We start from the raw sequence: 26,222 nt of genomic DNA, 5'->3' as shown, positions 1-26,222 counted from the left end.
TGAAGACCCAAGATATTCATGAGGTTACAATTTTCAATTAGAACTCATTAAAAATACATTTAGGCATACATTAAAAAATCTATTATGACCTTATTAAAAAATCTAGGCTCCAACCAAGTTTATTTAACAAAACTTAAATAAGGAGTAGAAAAAATAGAAAGGAAACCTAGTTTGGCATTTTTGGCTACTTCCCCCGGAAAACCCTTACATGTCAACAACGCAGCACTCATTCACATATCTCCGAGATTCTTTTTTTTTTTGGTTTTTTGTCAACGGTCAGAATCGCTGGCTCTTTTTCTTGATTTTCCTCTTCTATTCTTGATAAACTTTTCTTACCTTTCATTTTTTTTTCTCAATTTTGCTTATTATATTAATTGTTGTCCTCCTTGTCAACTCGATCCTTCCCCTTCCTCTTTCTATTCCTAATCCCTTCCTGGCTCCTCAACAAATCCTTAATAAGAAATCACAAAACAATAAACGTTGAATTTATCTTCCGAAAAAAAAAATAAACGTTGAAATTATTAACCAGGTTTCCTATATATATGCCACCTTATTTTCCTTGTCGAACATTAGTTGAACCATGAGCCCTGCGAAGTGTCATGATCAAGAATCTGGACGGATGCGGGGGATCAATGGCGCTCGTCCTTTGCCATTGAAGGTCAGCAAGGAATCCCATCTCATACACAGATCACCTTCTCATAGCTCCACTTCATCCTCCACTAACAATTCTTCATCGTCTTCGTCTTCGCATCTGGTGGCTGATGTATCCATCGTCTCCTTGCCTGATAATAAGCCACGGCAGAAGAAGCAGCCCGTCATCATTTACGCGCATTCACCGAAGGTCATCCACACCCAAGCCTCCGATTTCATGGCACTGGTTCAGAAGCTCACGGGATTTTCACGGTCTGATGAGGAGGAGATTGCACTGTCTCCGCCAAAGTACGTTGGTGATGACGATGAGAAATCAGTCGCCCATGAAGAGAAAGGATCACCACCTTTACCACGAATGTCCGGTGATAGCAGGAGCAATCTCAACGTGAAGTTATTGCCTAAAATTATTTCTCAGGTTCCCGGCCCGCCAAATTCGTACTTGAAAGATATCCCTTTGTTCACCCCCAATTCCATGGATCTGTTTTGTTCACCCCACCGGAGAACATACATGTGGCCTTATGCTGGTAATTCAATCTCGCCTTCTGTTATGGAGTTCATGAACGGCTCCCAGAGTTTTGATTATTCAAGATGACAGAATAATTCAATCTCGCCTTCTCTAAGCTGGTACGATTCTGCTATGGTCGGTCTTATCCTGCTGAAGCGCAACGATGATCGATATCGTTGAATAATTTACTCATGTCCATATGTTTTGTTTTGTGCTTCCTCGATGCAATCTTTTTGGTATGTCTTATTCCGTAGCTAGTAGATTTAATTCATTCTTTTTGTACTGTAATGTGAATTGATAATAAGAGATAGACACTCTTCGCGCGATGAATTTTTACATACTTAGTGAGTTCAAAAAGGGCATGAGACTTTGAGAATCAGGGCATAGTGGAGCGGGATGCATCCTAGAGATTTCAGGATTAATTTTCGCAAGTGAGTCTCTCTCATTTACTTTTCATTTGCGAAGCTCATGAGTCTTTTTTGTAACCGAAGAGAACTACAGACTTTTTTGTATTTTCCATTTTAATTACTTCATTGGTATTTAATGATCTTCTTAATTGATCCTTGGAACTACAATCGTGATTACATTTTCTGCTTAGAGATAATCTAATAAAGGTGTATACTGGTAAATTTGACGAATTTTAGGGTCATGCCCCAGGTAATTTATTACAGATAACAAGAAAATGATGTTTTTTTTTTTTCGTGTACGCACTCTCGTATTTTGAAGTCTAATAGACCCCGACTAATTCAATTCGCATCACAGCGGCCCACCTTGGGATAAAGTTTTCCCATTGTAGATTTTCTTCATTCAAAATATTTGAATCGCTAGACCTTAAAGGAAATAAGTGCCGAATTGGATGAACCCGTTTGGTTTACCCCATCATAGATACATATATATACGTGTCGCCTAATACCGGTAATTTGATCTCACCTACTGTTCTTATGTTCATGAAATGGCGCTCCCGGCTGGAATTTTGGTTAGGAGAATTTTTTAGGTGTTGCTCTTAGTCTTCGGAAGGGATGAAGTGATAATTTTTACATGTCCATGTGCTTTTTTGTTTTATATTTTCTTTATAGAAATTTCATTTTAGTATGCGTCTTCCGTTGGCTTTGTGAGAAAATTTGAGAGAATTTTCAAAACAAAATAACGAAAATATATAACTTGAAATTTGTCTAGGAATCGGCCAAAAAGAAAAAAGTGTTCTAGGAAAAATAATGAATGTAACTATTGAAAATGGGCTAGAAACATGTACAGCATCATCTATATACTATACATAAAACATGGAACAAAGAATAGAATTATGCCATATAGGATAGAGTAAATCCACAATATGACTCTTCTGGACACAACGAATAAGTATGTGACAAATGATATAATATCGTGCTGAAAATTCACTTATGAGAGATGAAAGGATTTGCAGCCATAGAAGGATATAATAATACCCAAAGACATATATGTAGTGGCTTATTAACTTTTGAAAAATCAATCTTATTTGACAAATGATAGCAATTAAGGAGAAAGATCTATTGCTAGAAAAAAAAAATGAAAGAGTGGGTGGAATTAAGGAATTAAGTTTGACTTTTGGTGCTTTAGACTTTTTTTTAATAATTTTCTTGCATATTATATTAGGAAAAAAAGGATAAAGTTCCGTTGATTTCACGAGACAGGCTCCACGGATAAATAACAACAATACAAAGAAATGGATGAAAAAAAAAAAGATGTAATGCGATGGCACACGACCTCATTTGGTAATCAAGAGGTGTTTTAGGTTCATAATAAACAGGATTATTTGTACCCCTTTATTAACTATTAGCATTAAAGCTCGCATGCTGCGCGGGATTTGTTATTAGTTTTGTATAAAAAATTTCTCTATTGATAACTTCCTATAATCCTATGGACCGTTTTTTATGTAATAATATCTCCCTGACCCCATCATTAATTCCATTTGACATGCAATGACAATCTCCCCTACAATTATTCCATTTCATACGAAATTAAGAATAATCTTTTTGGAAAAAGTTACGAAAACATTCGATGATGATGATAATAATAATAAGAGTCAGGTGTGATTTTGGTCCTTAAAAGATCTCATAACCTTGGGTTTGGTCCCTCTGAAATTTTTGCCATTGTTTTTGTCCCTCAATATCCATTCCGTCTAATGTTTTAGTCCTACCGTCATCTTGCGCGTGCTAACCGTGATGGAAATCTCACATGGCGGTTGATTTGGACGTAACTCTATCAAAATATAAATTTTATAATTCACAACGGATTCCACCCATATTAACCATTTCAAACAAATTTGTTGAAATTTGTTTCAGTTAATAGAGCTTTTCTCCCCATCTTCTTCTTCCTTCTCCTCCGTCTTCCCGCCTAATATGCTTCTCTTACTCCCTGTACGAACCAGAATGTGGACTCTCGTCGGGGCCCGCATTGCGCGCTTTTAGATCGCGCGGCTTGGGAGTGTCCACCTTCCCGTGGGGACGCGTGACGGACACGCGTGAGAGAAGGAGTCGCCACTTATCATTTTACGACCCGAAGGTCGTGGGGGAATAAGTTACCCGGGGTCTAGGGGTATGGAACACCTAGTTTATTGTTAAGGCATTGATCTGTGCGGAACCGGAAAATCTGTGTTCGGGGGTTCATGTTACGTGCGGGCCTATATCCCGCACGCCCTTTCGGTACTCTGGTTTGCTAGGCTTGCATGTTTTATTATTTACCGCTTGAATTAAGTTGCACTCAGCTCGCACGTTTTGACACTGGAGATTCGGTGAATTAAACGATGTCGGTTGAGAAGCCGAGAGAGAAGTAAACCCGTGTGTCGGGGAGTTGGTTCACAATCTTGCGTTATAGTTCATCGAACCATGGAAGTTGAATCCCTGCGTGAACCAGAACCACGAGTTCTTGGGCTTACTTTCCTTTGGGCAAGCATTAAACCGATTCGATTAATTCGACTCTCGGACCGTTCGCTTACCGACTGGAATTCTTACAGAATGAATGTACAAAATAAAAGTCCTTACAATGCTCTCGAAAACAATAAATACAAATTACAAATGGCCGAATTCCAGTCGACTCGCGTTCGGTTATTATTCCGCTCTAACTCACCGTGAGTTTAGAGAAACACCGAAAAACTGAAATTCAATGCACGCTCTCACTGAATAGGGCGTTGGACCATGTGATCGATGATTAGGGCGTTGAACCCTGATATCATTCGGCCTAGGGATCAGGCTCGACCCGCATGACAAACAGGTGTAGAAAGATAATATGTAACATGTTAATAACAGACAAAGTGTTTGTCACTGTTAAATGTACGTGTCTTAGCAAGTTTATTGACCCAGGGGTGTTCTTACAAGCAAATGTCATATGCTAAGCAAAGAATCATGCAAAACATTTTACATTCGGCTTTGTTTTGAGAACTTGACAGAGAGAGTCAAATCTCGCGTGTGTGGATTGCTTTTACAGTGATTCGGTGTTGTGATACTGAATTACCACTGAATTGATCCAAACTTGTATTTTAACTATAGATTTGGAACCTAGAGTTCCGCCTAACCATTTTCTAGGATTTGGTTAAGTCCAGTGAAATGATTAGTCCGGTAATTGTATTTTGATACAGAACACCCAACTGACATCGTAAACGATGCTAAGATGACGGCAAATCACAAAATGATGTTCTTGCCCTTGATTGGAAAATTTGTTTTCAGAAAAAGGAGAACAACACAATACGGATTTGAAAGTATGAGGGTTTTGAAAAGGGCATTAACACCGTTTCGTAATTCGTCGACGCGAGTTACAAATTAATGTCCAATTCATGCAAAGTTGTTTAAATTGAATGAATTACCCGTGTGAACGTCCCGATTAACCCGTTCATGGAATTAATGCTTAAGGTTATTGCCGAATGCATTAATTATGAAAACGATTCGTGATTCGACGACCAAAACGAATCCATAATGATCAAGGATAATTCGGTTGAATAACCAACAATACCCTTATAACCGAATGGATCCGAATGAGTCCTCGATACACAAACCCATGCATATTTGTTTTAAAAAGGGTTTTAAACGATGTTTTAACTTGGGAATCGTGAAGATATCGAATTTACAACTTCACACAATCCGACAAAACAAACCAAAATCGAGATAAGGAAATCATTCTTGATCCGAGAAAAGGCAAGAGGCTCTCGGCCTCATCTCTCAAGGATGGCCGAAAACTCTTATGGCTTGATTCGAGTCACAAGTGGTTTCTTTGCCTCGGTTTTAATTGTTTTTCGCATGCTCAAGCATCAAATACGATGAACAATACGTTTTTGACAAAAGCCGGTATTACCATGATTTGATTAACTCATTTAAACATGCAAACATTCACAAACATGATATTTAAGGAATTGATAAAATAATACTGGCTTCGTACATGCAAGAACAACAAAATAAACTCGGAAACTAACTTGGATCGGGCCAAGGAGACCAATCTTAACCCGAAAAGAGCAAGTTAAGTCTCGGCCATCCCATTTAGAGACTTGGCCGAGAGCTTGCTTTCCATTTCCGGGTCGGGATGGTCTTCCGAACGACGATCCAAACCATTTTTCGACATGCTAGCAAGTTATAAGGTAGTAAACATGCATAACATGACATGAAAGTGTATAAAAATTAAGTCTTGCAAATCATACATGCATAAAACACCATAATACTCCATAGTCATGCAAATAACGTAAAAGGTTCTAACTTCTCTAAGTCGAGAATGTTATACCTTGCCTCGGGATACGAGGAAAGAGTCGGGGAAGTGTTTGAGAGTCGGGTGACTCGGTGGAATCCTTAGAAGGATGTTCGGGTGCAAGGGCATGCACGTTCGGATGTGCACGGGCTTCAGGCGTGCAGGCAGGCGCGCGGGGCGTGCGCGGGCGCGGCGCGGGAGAGTGCGCGCGCGCGAGGGGAGCGTGCGCGGGCGCGCGGGCTGGCGGAGGGGTGAGCGGGGGCGTGAGCGGGGCGTCGCGCGCGGGGAAGTGCGCGGCGCGCGGGGCGGGGAGAGCGGGCGCGCGGGGCGAGCAGCGGGCGCGCGGGGCGAGCAGCGGGCGCGCGGGGAGCGCAGTGGGAGTGCGCGGGCAGGCGCGCGGGGCGGGCGGCTAGCGTTTGGCTGGCACTATTCACCCGAGAGTGACGATTTCGCCTAAAATCTTCTAAAATCACCTGAAATAATAATTTAAAGATTTCAAATGGAAAAACCAACTTCACCAATGAACTCCATGGGTCCAAAATGAGTGGGATATGGAGTTTGAGAATTTTTTAACTTAAGTCTGGATGATGAACATCGGCTTCCGACTTAAGAACTCAAGGCTCTCTTTGGATTTTTTCAGTTTTCTTTTCTTTTCTTTCTAAGTGCTGAAACTTGCTGGTTCTTGAGTGTTCTTGGCTATGGAGTTTGAGAGGATTTCTTGAAGGAGAAAGGTTGGAGAGAGTGTGCAAGAGGAGAAGTGATTATCTTAATCACTTTTGGGCAATTTATAGGCAAAGCTAATGACACAATTAGTGAAACAAAGCATCATCAGTGGGCATGCTTAGGAGGGGCGGTTTGCTTAGGGAAATATCTAGCCCTATCCTCTTCCATTTGCATTAATGAAGAAGAGATTAAAGCATTAAATGGCATTGAAGAAGAGTTGGAGTGTTGTCTTCAAACTCCTTGGATATTTTTGGCTAAGAGTGAGCAAGAGTGGAAGAGGATAAGGCTTGGCAAATTTCGGCCATCCTTTGGCAAACCTTGGGATCCCACGACCGAAGAGGAAAAACCGGGAGAAAGCTCGGGTCTCGATTGGTCGTGTATTCGAAGTTCGTGGTTTGAATTGAACGTCAAATTGTCAATATACGCGAGAAAACGGATTTAATGAACTCAAGATTGACATTTTTCGTGGAAAATTGCCAAATGTCTGTATGAGGCTCGGAAGCCGATTTTGCTCCTTTTAAGCATTCAGAGCGAGGTTACCCACTTCTGACGGCATATCTTGTATCTGCATCCCACGTCGGTCATTTTGACATAAATTGTCAAATTACGTGGGCACTTGACCCTTAAGCCAATAATGCAAATATGGAGCCGAAGATGTCCTAGGAGGCCGAAACTGGATTTCTCATATTGCTTTCTGAGTTGCTTAGGCGATCCGGAGATCACTGCGATCTCTATTTGTCGAGATTGGGCCTCTAAGGACATGAAAAATGCATCTGAGACCCTTAAAGCACTGCTCGGGGGGTCTAGATGAGTTGTGTAATTCATTCCGACAATTTCACATTGATCGTTGAGATAAGCGGCACTTGAATTGCCAACCATCCGGCGTCAAGTTTCCCCAAAGAGGACCTCCGGATATGGATTTCCATTGAAAATGATCTTTTGTGCTCCTCGGAGGTTACTCGGGAGACCGAGAAGGGTTTTGCTATCTGTTTTGCCCATTTGCGAATGTCCGCTGGAGTTTCAGGGCAATGTAGTATGAACTTCGTTTGCCGTAATTTCGTCAGATCAGTCTTCGATTATGCTCTTCCGAAGAGGGGTATGCCCGTTTTGTCGCTCGGAAGTCATTCATGGTGTTTGTATGGCTTCCAAAAGACAATCTGAAGCACTGCTCGTGCTCTGTATGATTGTGGGGCATTGCCGCATCTGATATTTGGAATTAACTTTTCTCTGAGAAACCGGCATTTTTGGACTTCCACTGAAAAGTTATCTGTACATAGAAAGTTGTTCTGTATAGAGCAGATGATTTGCGAAATGCGTTTGAAGACACTTTTCATCTGTTTGGCATCGATGTGAATTTTTGAAGTCCAATATTGGCTATCTTCCGACAGTTGAGCGAACTATCGGAAAATAGGACTGTCCATGTGGTACACTGGAAATGCCGGTTTTGGACGTTGTTGAGCTCTCTAGTCACTCTGTTACCCTTTGATGACCCCTGGAGTCCTTCTGTCACATGTGCATGTCTTCTGCTCAATTTTGCCGACTTGAGGATGAATAGTGATTTCTACTCTGTTAAGTTATTTTTCTGTATTCTGCTCAAGTTGTGGCTTGAACCATTGCTGATATCATTGTTTGGAAAGGTGAGCCAAAATTGGGTGCTGACACTCCCCCCCGGCTCTCTCTCTCTTACTACTGCAGACGGACCCTCTCTCTGGCGCGCTGTGTCAGAGATTTTCTCCCCATCTTCTTCTTCCTTCTCCTTCGTCTTCCCGCTTGATCTGCTTCTCTCACTTCCCCACTCTCTCTCTCTCTCCCCCTATCTCTCTCTCTCGCTCTCTTTAGGAAGCAGGAGGGAACCTTGACTTTGAATTTGACATTTTGGCGGGAAAATTCGGATGGAAAAGGAAGAATTAGGGTTTCCTAGATCTAATAAACTAAGTTTAAGGGAACAAGTTGCGAGAACGGTTCTTCACAATGTGAGAGCACAAGGGCACCAATATGTCGACCTCTGAGAGGACAAGAAGAGGTTAACCTACTTCTGTACTCTCTGTCTTGCCCCGTGTTATAATGATGGTGTATTGTTTGATGACTTCAATGGAAATCTCTACAATGAGAGACGAAGACAACGACACCGTTCAAGGCAATTTTGGGGTAATTAATGGAGTTACGTCCAGCTCAGCCGCCATGTGAGATTTCCGTCACGGTAGACAAGGGCAAGATGACGGTAGGACTAAAACGTAAGATGAAATGGAGATTGAGGGACGAAAACAATGACAAAAATTTTTGAGGGACCAAACCCAAGGTTATGGGATCTTTTAGGGACCAAAACTACACATGACTCTAATAATAATTAGGGGTGTTCGAGTCTGAGTACCTTGTTTTTTTCACGATACCCAGACCCTATCCTGTTGAGTCTTGGAACTGGAACCTATATTATACCACAGGTTCCAGATATCCCGTTAGAACCTGTAAATTTTTTTGTCTCGCTAAATAAAACCTAAAATGTCTCATCCATAATCAATTATCACGCAAAACAGAATGTCGACATAAATTTAGATTAATCCACAACACATATACAATAAAGAGTAATTTGTCTCATCAATCTATCTATAAAACTAAACATTCGTAATACGATCAGACCTCACCAAGGACACACCTATCGTCGTCGAACCAAAGCTGTCGACTATAAGAAATGCGAAACTTCCACCGAGAGACAGACAGACAGACAAACAGAGACAGAGACAGAGAGACAGAGAGACAGAGAGAGAAAGAGACAGAGAGGGGAAGAGAGAAGAGTAAAAAGGATAAATGTATCTAAATATAACTAGAGAAAATTATTATCGGGTCCGGATACCGATTCCGATTTCGGTTTTGGATACCCTATATGTAGAAATCAGAATCGATTTTTACCGGTTCCTAATTTTAATACCCGGACCTTACCCTATTTTCAATACGAGCTACCCAGACCCTACCCTAACGGATAGATTTCAACCAGTTCTGGATATACCCGGTATCCGTGCACACCATTAATAATAATAACAACAACAACAACAACAACAACAACAACAAGAATAATAATAATAATAAATTATTATTGTTGTTATTATTATTATAGATTGCTATTTTGGAAATTAGATGTATTTTATAGATTTATAGATATAGATCTTAAAGATAATTTATTATATTTAGGGAGTACAATTAAAGTAGCTCTTGATGTAAAGGTAACGGTTTAGTACGAGGAGTAGAACAGAGTGACAGATGAAATAAGTAAAATACGGAAGATGCGAAAAAGCAATTTGGATTCTAATTTGGCTTCTCGGTTTATTTATTCATAATAAAGAAGGTACATATCAATCAAAAATAGGAAAGCCAACTACAGAGAAACGGAAGCGATGAATGTTTAAAGTCGATCAAGCAGCAAACTGTTTGTAAATGAGGCCAAATCTACTTGTTCATGAAAGAAAATATTGTCTAGAACGTCTAAACATGATCCTTCCCAATCTACATTCCCGATTTCTATTTTGGTATGAGCGAAATTTGCAATGTTTTCTTTCATATCGAATAAGGCTTGGTCCTTAGTCAACTACACGAGTGGAAGCTAGTGGGAGATTGTCCTTGTTGGATGCCGTAACGTCGAGGCAGGCTTTCACTAGAGACTGGTAACACTTCCCCTCGGGTGAAATGTAACGGAATCGGAGAACGTCTTCTTTGTCTACCCAAAACTCGATCTTCCAGCCAAGATATAGAAGGTGCTTTCGAACATCTGCTACTAGAGAATGGTTGTGTTTTGTGCCTTTCCCCCTAACATACAATGCAATGGCATCGGGACAGGGCGCTGCCCCTGGAACCAAGTCAGGCCCTGCAGGTCGCCAAATGCCACATTCTCTCTGAACCAGCTCTTCGGCCTTTTCATCCATCTCGACAGGAAGTCTAGAAGGAACTCCAACAGACAAGACTATGGAACGATGACATCGACAACTCTCATCGGTATCTAATGGCTGTGAGATCAACCTTGGTTCTGCATGAAAGCTTTTGCCTGGTCTATAACAAATCATGCTAGACCCATTACCGTCTGTATCTGCTTCTTCAAGTAATGGGTCTGGATTATGTATCGTTTGGACAAGCTGAACATCAGTCTTGCTTGCATTGTTAAGCAACTCAATGGCCTCACCCGTTTCAGCATTTGTAACGGCATTGGGACTTGTCAATTTTTCCCGGGAGCCAATACAACCTCATTCACAATCTCCTCTTGTGGATCACGATCCATTTCAGGTACGTCCAGCGGCTCAGAGCTCTCTCCTGTGCTTCTCGGCATCAACAAATGGGGCAAAGCTCCTGTATAGCTACCATAAGGTTCTCCAAGATAGTCTTTTGGATCAGATCTTGCCTGAGAGCCCTATCGGTGGAAGTCCACTCGTTGATACTTATAAAATCATCTCTTTCTCTCAGGTCGTACCAGATTTGCTGCACGGATACAGCTAGTGGAAACTCCAGCTCGTATTCCTCGATCACCTCAAGGAACAACCAAAGTCCACGTCGATGCCACCTTTAACGGCCTTGTTCCAAGTCATAGTAATTCTTATACTACCGAGTTCAGCCAACATCTCGTCGCCCTGATCAGGAAAAAAGACTGTCCTCTCTTCAGCGCCGTCATTGTGGTCAAAGATCACTCCTTCCCACCAGGCTTCCATGTAATAAACATCCACACACATCCCATAAGGTAGGTCCCAAGGACCAGTTGCAAAGTGAGGAGGCAGCGGCCTAATAGAACCACGATAGTGGCACTGGTGAACTTCATTAGAATCGACGCCATCCACAGCAGGTGGGACCTCCACATAATCTATTAGCTTCTCCAAGCCATCTTCAATGAGAATGTGATCGTACTTGATGCAACGCCTCCGATGTCCACAGGACAAGACGATGCCCTGGTGCCACGAGCCAAGAAGACCAACTCCCTGGCTTCTCACCTGCGTGCGAGAAATATTATTCTGGGAATTCGTTAAACAACAGTTATATCAAAATTAAGAACCAATCTATCTGATGGGAAAAAAAAGGAGTCCAGGAGCCTCCGCCCTCACAAACGCAAATTGCTGATCTAAGATAATTAGGTGAAGGAAACCTAGCAAAACTAGTAGGGGCGTCACCAAATACAACTAAATAATGCAAAGGTGGGGATTAGACACCCCAGCAATATCTCCTAACAAAATGACCTCAACCGGTTAGGAATAGAATCGAGAACTTGGACACCCAAAGTTCCATCAGATGCTCGTCCAGCTAGCCCAGTTAACACGAGTGTTTCCCTCCCCATAGGTGTGAGTAATCTCCACATCCCAATCACGCGCTAGATACTCCCACATACACAACACCAACCCGCGGAGTGATGGAGGTGCCCAACCGGACAGATTTAGCATGTCCTTCACTATCTCAGATTCTACTTGCAATACAGTCTTTGGGAACCGAGAGACCAAGCCAACTTCAATCTGGGTGCTACACCCCAAACTAATTACAAAACGATATATAGCAGCTTAAGGAATGAAAATGAATGATTCAAGGACAGTATATACAAAATAGTGTTGATCAGCCGGAACAAAGGCAAGAAAATAGAGCTAGTTGGCTGGCTCTGGCGTGTATATAAAAAGGAACCAATCATGCAGACGATCAACATTAAACCGGCAATGACGACAATCATATAAATGGACCTAACTAAAAGGGAACTGAAAACTGTACCTCAACTTTCTCATTGACACGGAGCATCTTCTTGAAGCGGCTTCTCCGGTGCCGTTTCATGGTCTCAGGAGAGCCCCCTTCAGCAACCCTCATCGCAATATTGATAGATTGGCTGTGACTATCACTGCGAGTTGAAGAGATTGGCTCCAGTGATCGGAGGGTGATCAGGTGGGTGAGCCGGTGGGGCTGCGGGTACTGGGAGGTTGGCTAGCTCCCACAAAATTTGGTCAGATCTTTGGTGTTTCGTTTCGTTTTATAAGAGAGGAGACAAGTCTGTTTAAATTTTTGGGGAGAGGAGAAGAAGATTTGTTCTAATGGATTTTCTTTTTTCTTTTTTAATTTAAACTAATTAATAACAAATAAAGGGGGAAAAGAGAGAAAAAAATAAAAACCAAAACGAAACAAAAGCCTAGTCTTTGGACAAAATAGGAACGATGGACAAACTTGGCGAGAGAGAACGGAAGAGAAGAGTGGAGAAAAATATGCAAAATGACTTCGCGTTTGGTCTTAACTTTATGGAATAAAGACAAAAATAGTTAGGAAAATTCATATATATATATATATAAAAACGAAACATAAATTTAATTTTCACACCGCCACCTCATCAAGCGAAACTCTCTCGCTTTGTCACGTCATTAATTATGTGTTAAGAAAATCTATTATATTTAATTATACAGTTTCCTTATTTTATAAGAATCAATATATCTCGAGATTTTGTGTATGTGAAATTCAACGCTTTGTCACGTCATTAATTATGTATTAAGGAAATCTGTTATATTTAAATTATACAATTTCCTTATTCTATAACAATCAATATATCTTGAGATTCTGTGCGTGTGAAATTCAACCTGTATATATATATATATATATATATATATATTATAGCGCACAAAGACTTAGTATAAGCAAAATAGTACAGTTGAATTATATATAGACTAGGTTCTTATACCTGCACATAATACTTATGTTTCTAAATTCTAATCTTTTACATATATAGTTGTATATATATACCTCGCGTAATACTTACTTTTCCTTGACCTGCACAAAATACTTATGTAATATACATATATGGTACAATATATTATATAAATGGAAATACATATATTATAATATATATTATGTATACATATCTTATATTTTTAGTCATGCATATATACTACCAACATGAGTTTGTTCAAACGGTTCGGCGCTTGTTCCATTTAAGTAAAATTTCGGGTTCGAGTCCTTGTGAATGTAGAAAAATCCATATTGTGAGAGTTTTACCCCTTAGTGGACTAACTTGGCTTGACTGGATTAGTCATGCCCCAATTGGACTTTCGAATGCTAGAGTTTACACAAAAAAAAATACAACAAAAATATAATAGAATTTGGATATATTTTTATTGCATTATGTATATATTACTATAGATTTTTGAAAATTATGTTTACTTTTATTGAATTTGGTTTTCCACTTTTGCTGAATTGGTTTCCCTCTTTTCAATTCACTATATATATGTTTCTAATGTTTCTCAAATTTTATGACAAGAAACAATCATGAAATTCTCAAATGAAGTATGAAGGCCATTCTCCTATTCCGTTTTTTGAGATGGATGCCACCGTCGGAAGTTCTTCACTATGTTCAAAGCTCTCTAATGCAATCTCAAGATTTAAATGGTAGACAATTCGATCTCGATCAACTTTATAGATGCTATCTTATAATAAGATGACTTCTTTACACATGAACAATTTATACATAAATCTCCAAGAAAATTCCACATTCACAAGCTTGCCCAGAATGGTCATCCAGGACACTCCCCTTTCAGGAATAGAGCAAGGAACCCCGTTAAGGGCAACAAAAATCAAGGCACAAGAGTCTCAGGGCTCAAATGTCAACGCCATCGATAAATCTGGAGATTTGAACACACTAGTATGGCAGGAACCCCAAAAACCCTACTATACTACCATAAGCGCACCAGACCTAATTTTGGAAGAAAAACCCAATATTGTCCAAAATAGGTATAGTGCCAATGCCATCTATGAGTGGAACATAGACGGGCAGTCTGAATACAACATACTTAGCGTCTTGCAACAAATGACGATGGTGTCAAATGCTTACAAGACCCAGATCCGATTGTCTGACCCAGCCATAGCACACATGCTGATAGCAGGGTTTACTGGTCAACTGAAAGGATGGTGGGATAACTACCTATCGCCCTTTCAACAAAATGAAATCCTGACCAGCGTCAAGACAGATGAATCTGGTGAGATCATTTGGGACGCTAACAACGAAGACATCCCTGATGCCGTAGCAACTCTAGTCTTTGCCATCTCCCAACACTTCGTAGGAGACCCTTCTCACCTCAAAGACAAAAACCTAGATTTGCTGTCAAACCTAAAATGCAAAAGACTGTCTGACTTTAGGCAGTATAAAGACACCTTCCTCACTAGGGTCATGTCTAGGGAGGACTGTAACCAGCCGTTTTGGAAAGAAAAATTCCTAGCAGGATTGCCTACCTTGTTAGGAGAACAAGTCCGAAACGAAATCAAATCCATAAATCATGGCCAGGTACCTTACAAAGAACTGAGTTATGGAGAGCTCATCAGCTTCATCCATAAGGAAGGTATCCGTATGTGTACTCAGCACAAACTCCAAAAACAATTGAAAAAAGAAAAGGCCCAGACCAGGAAAGAGCTTGGCAATTTTTGCCAGCAATTCGATCCCTCTTTTCAGGTCGATAAAAAGGTCGAAAAACCCAAAGCCTGCAGTGGCGACTGCAGCAGAAAACATAAGCCCAAACATTTCCATAAAAAATCTAGGATTCCCTCAAAACCACATGACACTGATAAGGGTGAGAAAAAGTCTAGCTCCCCTTTCAAATGTTTCAAGTGCGGGAAAACTGGCCATACCCAGAGGTACTGTTACCTCAACAAAAAGATTCATCAACTGGAAATTGATGATGACATAAAAACCCAGGTCTGTAACCTGTTAATGGAGTCCTCTGACTCTGATACAGGATCCTCAATAAAGGATGAAGAGGACCTGCAAATGGATGAACTTGACTGGTCGTCCGATGGAAAATCGATAAATGTCTTAACAAAAGACCAGGAATTTCTGTTAGAAATAGCAGATCAAATCCAAAACCCTTTGTTAAGAAAACAATACCTTGAGAAGTTGAAACAGGGCAATCTCGACGTCGAGACCAAAACCCCTAATTACAACCTCTCTGAAATTCTCAAAAGGCATGACAAAAAACGAGCTCACAAAACCTCGTTTGATGTCCAGAAGGAACTCGATAATCTCAGGAGTGAGATTGTTTGCCTCAAATTTGAGCAACAACAGCACTCCATCATAATTGGACGATTGGAATCATTGTTTGCTGAGGCTGCAAAACCCTCAGGAAGCTCTGAACAGGTCCTCATGAAACAGGATAAAAACCCAGAGGAGACTCTGGCCCTGGACCAAACAAAAGATGACCAGCATAAAACCTTAACCATAATAGGGGAACCTTCTCCTAACAGATGGTTGATCAAAATCATGCTTATCATAAACCATAATATGTTTATTAATGCAACCGCTCTGTTTGACACAGGTGCAGATGAAAACTGCATTAATAAACAAATCATTCCAGCCAGATTCTATGAAAGAACAACTGAATCACTATCCTCGGTTAGTGGCACCAAGCTCGATATTCATTATAAGTTGAGCGAAGTAGAAGTTGAACAGAATAGAGTCCGGTACAAAACATCATTCCTCCTGGTAAAAAAACTTAGTCATAAGGTCATACTAGGAACTCCATTCATCCAGCTTTTAAAACCGTTTCTTATCACCTCATCTGGCATTGAAACGCACAGGCTTGGAAACAAAATAAAATTTCATTTTGTCTCTGATAAATGTATTTACAAAACAGACTAATACATTTTGCGCAGGAAATGGCCGTGGAATCTGCTCAAGAGTGGTTACACCATTGGCTGTTAGAACTGTGGCAAGACGAAAGTCTTGAGAAAATACAAAATGATATACAGGACGGGGAAACAGACTCTATGGACCGTATCTTCACTACATACATCCACAAAATCTGTGCCCTCATCGATCATCCTGTATCCAGAGTGTTATGTGCTTTCTTTGACAGGCATTACAAAGAGATTCCTCAATGCAACACAAAACCCTGTTTTCAGCACATTAACTCCACTTTAAAAACCCGAGAGGATTATGGGCTATTCATAGGTCACCTGGCTTTACAGGCTCCTGTAAGAGTCCATTTAAACATAATTATGCCATAACCATTGTTCATGTATACATACAGGAACATGGAATTCCCCTGGCCTGACCAGGTCTGCAAAAGCTCCTCTCCCAGGAGCAAAACACATAATCATCAGGATCTGCCTCCAAAAAAGAGATTCTGCATAAAGTCCAGCCTAACGGCTTGGCGACCTGATTCTAGGCAACAACTCATCTTGGATAATTTATAGGCATCCATAAAGAATCCTCAAAAGGGTGAGGAGTCCATAAATGCACTGGTCCTTCACATGGAGGAACAAGGCAACAGCAAAGCGTCCTTGCAGCAGGAACTTTGCCTGAAAATCGATTCGCTGCAACAAGAGCTATCCCTCCAAAAAGCTCAGGCTCATACTTTCCTACAGAACAGGTTAGTTGAGTTCGATAGTTTCACAGAGCACTTTGCAGAAATGCAAAGAGAAAATCATGCTATGAAGAAAAAATTAAAAAAGAGTGAAAAAAGGAGAGATATTCTGGAAAAAGAAAATGAAGGCTTCAAAAAAGAAATCAAAAGCCTCTGTGCGGAAAGAATAGAAGTCTTAGAGTTTTCTGAGTCCTGCCTCAGGGAAAAAGACGCTCTTGATAATGAAAATAAAAAATTAAAGCGGGATTTGGAGTCCCTATCAACTCCATCGATAAATCAGTCAATGGTTCCCCTCATCGGAAGCATGACTGAAAAAATATTTTTGAAAAAACCCATTGAGGTTACTCTCAGTGGCATTTTCCCTCGAGCAGGAGAAATCATGTTCCTTTCAAAACTCCCTGAAGATATTGTCTTAAAAATTTCTGAGACGAGTCTTCAGGATTTTACCACAACCATGATTTCCTTTTTCAAAAGACTCCTTCAGTTCTGTGCTTGCTCACAAAAAGGAATTGACGGATGGTTTTGGAATTGGGAAAGAAAAAACCATTTTCAAAATGATTTTCCACAACCTTGTGATCAACATGAGGAGGATGATGCTTTTGAAAGAGCTAATATCTTACTCATGAATAGTTGCAGACATGTCCTGGAATTCTCGATCCCCAGGATAAGTTTTTATGTTTTCCCTTTCAAAGATAAATTTTATAATCACCATTTCGAATTTTGTGATCTTCTGAAATACGGAGTTCTCAAATCCATAATTTTAAAACCAGAGGATGAACATCGGCCAGAGTATCAATCTCTTTTCGGAGATAATGCTTGGGGATTGATCAAAAAGTCCTTACGGCGATCGGCCAGCCTCTTCATCTGCATTGAATCCTCTCCCCCAGAGTTGATTTCCCCCATAAAAGTCCAAGCTGCTATCCATTACATTTTCATCTCTCCGGTAAGTTCAAGAAGCATTCTCACTCCGGAGGCAAAATTTTGGCCAGCAGATGGACCGATAACCAACCAGATCAGCGATTGGCGAGCTTGGGTTCAGCTCAACCAGGGTTCAGCACAAGACATGATTTCCTGATTGATAAGTTCGAGGAGGAGTACTTATTGGATTCCCAAATTCCTCATCATCATCAACGATATTGATTGCTAGCCGAGAGAGTCCGCCCACCGTACTGCTTCAGACATGTGGATATTATCGGACAAAAATCCTTTCGACTAGGCCCCGACATAATCAGCGCAATCTCCGGAAGCGTCCCGCCACTACTCACAGTGGTACCATAACGGACAAAAAACCTTTCGGCGAAGCGTGCCCGACATAAAGCAGCAACCTGTCACCTTTTGCGACAAAAAAGGTCACTGTAGCTACAGTATTTTCCCACTGGAGTCAACAGGAACCCCGCATGTGAGTGCACAGTGTAAAGCTGCACAGTGCCAAGGCATCAACCACTGCCTATAAGAGGACTCTTCTTCCAGCATCGAAGGGGGACTCACGCACTCAACACATAATTCTCTCTTCTTTCCTTCTTTCTTCTCATATGTAATCATCCGGCTCCCATAACCCGGATCCTCCAACCCTTATTCTGTGTGTAAGTTCCAGTGTAAGCATGGATTGAGTTCTAACCAGACTCTTTCCGTTTCTTTTCTTATTTTCATGTTTTCTTTTACTTTATTGAACATCATGTACTCCCTTCGGCCCATCATGGGCTAAGTTTCTAAATAAATCTTCCATGTTGATCTTATATTTATCTTGACCGTCTATGCATATCAGATCCTTGTTCTTTATGTATTCCATGGTTATCCCCTACGATAGATCTTGGGTAGAAATGGTATCAGAGCACAAAATAAGTGTTGAGTTACTTACACACAGAATAAGTGTTGCCCCATCGGCGAACACTTTCCAAACAGCTACTGAGAACCCTCCTAGGATTACCAACCTTAGAGGAATAAGTAGTGTCGCCACCGATATTCCTAGAACAGTATACTCTGCCCCTATCACAGACGATACTGAGTCTTCACCCCCTTCTCCCACATTTTCATCCATAACCGATGCGTCCAGGATCAATCCTAACCCTGAGATCTATGTAATTGAGAAATCTTTCACGTTAGCATCAGCCATCCTTAGGAATGATTTCTGCTCAAAAGAAAATGAAAACAGGAGAAATTGGCTGCATGAAGTCTTTACCCAAAAATACGTAGAGACCATAATGCAAACCCATTTGATCCATTGGATGAATGAAAACGAAAAAAACATCCTTTTCTGGGATTGGTTCTACCAATTCTTCATGGAAGAAAAGGCTCTCAAATTCACAGAAAACACCATAACTTGGAAACTACCTTTTAACAGAACCATAGTTTCCTCAAAACCTCCTCCAAAATATGTTGAACCAAAAGAACCTGAGCAAACCAAAAACCTTAGGTTACTCAACATGATGATTAAAACCACCCGAGCCCTAGAGCAAGAAAACCGGGAAAGAGAAAATAGACAGACAGAGTTAGAGCTTCGCCGAAAACTCAATGAGTTGCATAAAGAAGTAATAACTCTAAAAAACAGTGAAAAGTTGATTCAGATATTGGATAATTCTGAACCCAAACCTGAGTGTAAAAACCAGGAATTCACCCATCAGAAATACCTCCTAAAACCTACAATTAAGGTATATGACTTCCAGGTGGAAGCAACTGCCCTGTTGGATACAGGTGCAGACGCCAATTGTGTGAGGGAGGGATTAATCCCACTAAAATACTGTGAAAAAACACATGAATCTTTACGATCTGCTAGCCACAACAAAATGAAAGTCACTGGAAAAGTGGAGGAAGCAGAAGTCAAAAATAAAGATTCAACATACAAAACTGGTTTCCTAGTTGTCCAAAACTTGAAAAATGAGGTCATCCTAGGAACCCCTTTCATTCAGCTCATCAAACCCTTCCTTTTCACCAACACTGGCATAAAAACAGTGTATCTAGGAAGCAAAACCCTCTTTCCTTTCATCACAAAACCTGTAACCAGGAATCTGGACATGATACAGGCAACTGAAAGGCAAATTGGCTGGGTAAAAGATGAGATCTCACACCATAAAGTTGAAAATCTGCTTCAAAAACCAGATTTGAAACAAAAAATCGATAACATCAACAGTCTGCTCCAAAAATCAGTCTGTGGAGAAACCCTAAATGCTTTCTGGGATAGGAAGCAGCATGTCATCGACCTTCCTTATGAAAAGGATTTCGATGAGAAAAATATCCCAACAAAAGCCAGACCTATCCAGATGAACCAAGAGTTAGAAAGATACTGCAAGGAAGAAATCCAAGAACTCTTGAAAAAAAAATTGATTGGACCTAGCAAGTCTCCTTGGAGTTGTTCAGCCTTCTATGTGAACAAGAACGCTGAGCTTGAGAGAGGAGTCCCCAGGTTAGTGATAAATTACAAACCTTTGAACCAAGCCTTACGGTGGATTAGGTACCCAATACCTAACAAAAAAGATTTGCTACAAAAACTTCATGATTCAAAAATATTTTCAAAATTCGACATGAATTCAGGTTTTTGGCAAATTCAAATCACCGAAAAGGACAAATATAAAACTGCATTCACAGTGCCGTTCGGCCAGTACGAATGGAATGTAATGCCATTTGGGCTCAAAAATGCCCCAATCAAGACACTGCCCTGTTTACACTTGGCAGACCCATCTGCAAAAAAGATTGTTGAAACAGATGCCTCTGAAGAAGGATATGGAGGAATCTTGAAACAATCCAAAAATGGACGCGAACAGGTTGTCCAGTTCACATCAAAACATTGGAATCCAACCCAGAAGAATTACTCAACCATTAAAAAAGAAATTCTTTCTGTGGTCCTTTGCATTTCTAAATTTCAATCTGATCTTTTAAACCAAAAGTTTTTACTTCGGATTGATTGCAAATCTGCAAAAGAGGTTCTTCAAAAAGATGTTCAAAACATTGCATCAAAACAGATTTTTTGCCCGATGGCAAGCTATCTTGAGTGTATTTGATTTTGACATCGAATTCATAAAAGGTGAGACTAACAGTCTCCCTGATTTCCTGACAAGAGAATTCCTGCAGGTACCACCATGAGCATGAGGACTCGTTCCTCCAAAAAAGAGGCTGCGGCCTCAAAACAGCTGGTTTCCAACCAGGCGATAAAAAGTGAGGAGCAATCCTCACACCATAAGGCCTCTGGCCAACCCTCCATCGGACAAATCACCGTTGATAGCCAAATAAAAACCTATCGACAGACTCTCCAACAGGAGATCGATAAGCAGAGCAGCATGCAGACTCTGCCAGGTAAAATTCCTAAACCCAAAAAGGAGATCCAAACTCTTGATAATGATACAGTGGTCCAGCAATGGATTACAGTATTAAAAGATAAACCAGAATTAGCACTAGTGCTATCAGGGATATCTCCTCCTCTGCTGGAGACTAGTAAAGGAGAGAGCTCTGGGCAAATTGCCAAAAGAGCAGAAAAAAGTCTCAAGACATTTTCCAATAAGGAAACCAGCTCTTCAAAAACAGCACCATGGTTTCCAAAATCATTATTCCAAACTGTTTTGATTATAGAAGAAGGTTTTTATCATGAAAACCCCTTCTTCGCTGCATCAAAATTGTTTCCCGAAAACTGGTATTTCCGACCATTCGACATTTCAAAAACCCGGGAATACTATGAGAAAATTTTGAGTGATACAGGTTCAGTTGAGTTCAAACACCACCTTGTCCCTGGCTCCTCAAACACCATATCCCACTCTACAGCCAAAATCCTGAGAGTGATCCACCCGAGAGAATGGAATGAGGGAAAACCATACCAAATCCATAAATTCCAAGCCCGGTTCTCGTCAGATCTCCCCCATAATGCCATGTATTCATACTGGGATTACCAGCAAGCTTGGTACAATGCATTTTTGTACCAAAACCATGAGTTCAGACACACCTGGCTGATCTTTTTCCATTCCAAAAATACAGCCATGTTTCCCTTTTGGTTTGCCCATTGGTGGTCTATCTGGGGTCCCATTCCAGACATACTGCCTCCCATAATTCATGAAGCTTACATCATGTTTGCTTCTCGATTCAAACCTCAGGGGAATCAATCCATTTTTCCCATGCTTCTCCAATTCTACCAGATATTTGGATTATCATGGGTTCATAATTGGTCTTTCGGATACAAGCCTGATCAACAGACAGGCCTGCAGACACTGGTCAGAATCTTCAAATGCAAATGGTGGGTTAAGTTGAAGGTAGACCATCTTGACTCACAATTTGTTCTCAATTGGTTCCGTAAAAATGCTCTTGTCTCAGACAAAGCACAAGTGGACCATCAAAGCTTTCTCCAGGTCAAAGCCCGCGCTTCGTCCTTCCTTTCAGCAGCAAAAACTGATGAGGATTACATAGGGCGACTCAGCCAGGTTCTCCTGGAACTCAAAGATCTGAACACCACTGCTTCGTCTGCATCAGAGTCCCACAGGGAACAAGACGACAGTGATCTCTCTGATTAACTGTTAGCCTCAACAACCAAGAGCGTCCGCCCACTACACGTGGATCATTACCGGACAAAGAACCTTTCGGCTCAAAAGGCTAGGACCCGACATAATCAGCGCAATCTCCGGAAGCGTCCCACCACTACTCACAGTGGTACCATAAAGGACAAAAAACCTTTCGGCGAAGCGTGCCCGACATAAAGCAGCCTCCTGGCACCTTTTGCGACAAAAAAGGCACTGTAGCTACAGTTCTTCCACTGAGAGCGACAGTACCCCGCATGTGAATGCACAGTGTAAAGCTGCACAGCTACCAAGGCATCCACCACTGGGTATGGCCAGTTTTCCCGCACTTGAAACATTTGAAAGGGGAGCTAGACTTTTTCTCACCCTTATCAGTGTCATGTGGTTTTGAGGGAATCCTAGATTTTCTGCTGCAGTCGCCACTGCAGGTTTTGGGTTTTTCGACCTTTTTATTGACCTGAAAAGAGGGATCGAATTGCTGGCAAAAATTGCCAAGCTCTTTCCTGGTCTGGGCCTTTTCTTTTTTCAATTGTTTTTGGACTTTGTGCTGAGTACACATACGGATACCTTCCTTATGGATGAAGCTGATGAGCTCTCCATAACTCAGTTCTTTGTAAGGTATCTGGCCATGATTTATGGATTTGATTTCGTTTCGGACTTGTTCTCCTAACAAGGTAGGCAGTCCTGCTAGGAATTTTTCTTTCCAAAACGGCTGGTTACAGTCCTCCCTAGACATGACCCTAGTGAGGAAGGTGTCTTTATACTGCCTAAAGTCAGACAGTCTTTTGCATTTTAGGTTTGACAGCAAATCTAGGTTTTTGTCTTTGAGGTGAGAAGGGTCTCCTACGAAGTGTTGGGAGATGGCAAAGACTAGAGTTGCTACGGCATCAGGGATGTCTTCGTTGTTAGCGTCCCAAATGATCTCACCAGATTCATCTGTCTTGACGCTGGTCAGGATTTCATTTTGTTGAAAGGGCGATAGGTAGTTATCCCACCATCCTTTCAGTTGACCAGCAAACCCTGCTATCAGCATGTGTGCTATGGCTGGGTCAGACAATCGGGTCTGGGTATTGTAAGCATTTGACACCATCGTCATTTGTTGCAAGACGCTAAGTATGTTGTATTCAGACTGCCCGTCTATGTTCCACTCATAGATGGCATTGGCACTATACCTATTTTGGACAATATTGGGTTTTTCTTCCAAAACTAGGTCTGGTGCGCTTATGGTAGTATAGTAGGGTTTTTGGGGTTCCTGCCATACTAGTGTGTTCAAATCTCCAGATTTATCGATGGCGTTGACATTTGAGCCCTGAGACTCTTGTGCCTTGATTTTTGTTGCCCTTAACGGGGTTCCTGGCTCTATTCCTGAAAGGGGAGTGTCCTGGATGACCATTCTGGGCAAGCTTGTGAATGTGGAATTTTCTTGGAGATTTATGTTTTTTATTTTTCTCTCTAGCTCCTGATTAAACTCTCTTTTGCTGGAAATTGGGATCTCATGAGGTTTAAAGGGAGGTTTTTTAAGAGGTTCTATGGGTGACGGTCTTGATTGGTTTGGACAACTAGAGGTCCCCACCTGGTTAGCTACAGGTTTGGTGACTTCTTGTTCTATCCTATCCAACTGGGAGCCTATGGTGTGGAGATACTGGTTTGTGAAATTATTTTCTTCAAAGATGTTTTTAATATCTTTGGGAGCCAGTGAATCGTCCACTTTCATTTTGAAGGGAGAGGCTTTAACCTCTGCTTTTTGATGGATTATCTGGAGGGTACCTAAAGGTGGGTGTGTAGACTCAACCGGGTCTGCGTTAGCAAGATCCCACTTTACAGTTTTCTTAGTTACACATACCATTCTTTCCGGTACGAAATGATTTTCAAACCAATCCCAAAATAGGATATTTGTGGAGTTTTTTAGCACAAAGGCCGTCCAACTAACCCTGATATGAGACTTGGTATATTCATTCAGAGAATGACTCATGGAGCCATCTCCTTTTGTCGTCATTATGGGGTGCTAGGAAGTCACTCCTAAGCTTATCGTAATCTATCTCAAATTCCTCGACTACTGTGTCTACCCTAGGGACAACTGACACAGGTAGTGATATCTGGGAATCAAGATCAGAAAATTTTTGATTAATCTTATCATAAAAAGACATCCTTTTATGGACATAATTTTTATCGATTTGATTAGTTCCTACGCATGCATATGAAGGAATCATTTTGAATAAACCCATATTTCAAGAACAATAAACCTTCCAGTCTCCCAAAACATTTATCAAGACTTTCTATACTTTTGCATATCAGTTCCCTACTCTTAGGGTATTCCATACCTATCTTAGACGAAAGCTCTATAGATCTATAGAACCAATAGCCTAAGGATGGTTTGAAGATGTTAATCCGTATCTAATTCTCCTACCCAGCTTCTCTCAAGATCAAGATCTAAGACTTACCTGGTCGATTGGCAGAAGCCTCACACAGTGTTTCCCTGCAGGTTCTAGCACATGCCCTAACCAACTGTTGTACTTGGTTTTAACAATAATAGTAGGAAGACAAATACAAAAAACTCATCTCTCTCTAAAGAACTGAATCCTATCCCAACTGCTGTCCCTAGACGAACGATAATGCACAAGGATAACTCTACTCCAGTCGATAACCTCCATCTACTTAGACGGTGTTCATAACACTACCGGGCCATCGCATCCAATTTTTCCCCTGAACACTGCCCTAACCGTCGGGACTTACAAAACGGGGACACCTTAGGACTTCCCCCCGGGTTCCTATGAACGGTGAATGTGTAGGGTCCATTAGAGCGACTGGATGGACATTAGAGCCTCATAACATTACTTCTTATGCTAGCATCAGTTCATTGTGATATTGGATCTAGTCACCCAGAGAGATAATGATCTATGTCTTTCTCCTATCATGTTTACCAGCCTCAGTTCATTGTATAGGCTATACAAGAATACACTATAGGAAGAACACTACATGAGTTACAACCAGCCATGAAGGCGGTCCTAGATGATATGACCTGCGAGTTCTACTGAATCTGAGAATCTAAACGGGATAGACATCCTATCCCCACCCGTTCTTGGCTCTGATACCATTTCTACCCAAGATCTATCGTAGGGGAGTAACCATGGAATACATAAAGAACAAGGATCTGATATGCATAGACGGTCAAGATAAATATAAGATCAACATGGAAGATTTATTTAGAAACTTAGCCCATGATGGGCCGAAGGGAGTACATGATGTTCAAGAAAGTAAAAGAAAACATGAAAATAAGAAAAGAAACGGAAAGAGTCTGGTTAGAACTCAATCCATGCTTACACTGGAACTTACACACAGAATAAGGGTTGGAGGATCCGGGTTATGGGAGCCGGATGATTACATATGAGAAGAAAGAAGGAAAGAAGAGAGAATTATGTGTTGAGTGCGTGAGTCCCCCTTCGATGCTAGAAGAAGAGTCCTCTTGTAGGCAGTGGTTGATGCCTTGGCACTGTGCAGCTTTACACTGTGCACTCACATGCGGGGTTCCTGTTGACTCCAGTGGGAAAATACTATAGCTACAGTGACCTTTTTTGTCGCAAAAGGTGACAGGTTGCTGCTTTATGTCGGGCACGCTTCGCCGAAAGGTTTTTTGTCCGTTATGGTACCACTGTGAGTAGTGGCGGGACGCTTCCGGAGATTGCGCTGATTATGTCGGGGCCTAGTCGAAAGGATTTTTGTCCGATAATATCCACATGTCTGAAGCAGTACGGTGGGCGGACTCTCTCGGCTAGCAATCAATATCGTTGATGATGATGAGGAATT

The 26,222-nt window shown here is 41.2% G+C and overlaps 1 protein-coding gene across 1 annotated transcript; it reads left to right on the top strand.

Annotated features, from left to right (window-relative positions):
- The first annotated feature begins 484 nt into the window (after positions 1 to 484).
- Positions 485 to 1,482, top strand: LOC116211692 (VQ motif-containing protein 8, chloroplastic). The gene has a single exon (XM_031546169.1). It carries the CDS (start codon positions 581 to 583, stop codon positions 1,241 to 1,243), a length of 663 nt encoding a protein of 220 aa, XP_031402029.1. The 5' UTR covers positions 485 to 580; the 3' UTR covers positions 1,244 to 1,482.
- The last annotated feature ends 24,740 nt before the right edge of the window (positions 1,483 to 26,222 follow it).

Source organism: Punica granatum, chromosome 6 (genome assembly GCF_007655135.1).
Source record: "Punica granatum isolate Tunisia-2019 chromosome 6, ASM765513v2, whole genome shotgun sequence".
Taxonomy (NCBI): domain Eukaryota; kingdom Viridiplantae; phylum Streptophyta; class Magnoliopsida; order Myrtales; family Lythraceae; genus Punica; species Punica granatum.
The sequence above is the reverse complement of the archived record's forward strand: the minus strand, read 5'-3'. Positions and strand labels throughout refer to the sequence as shown.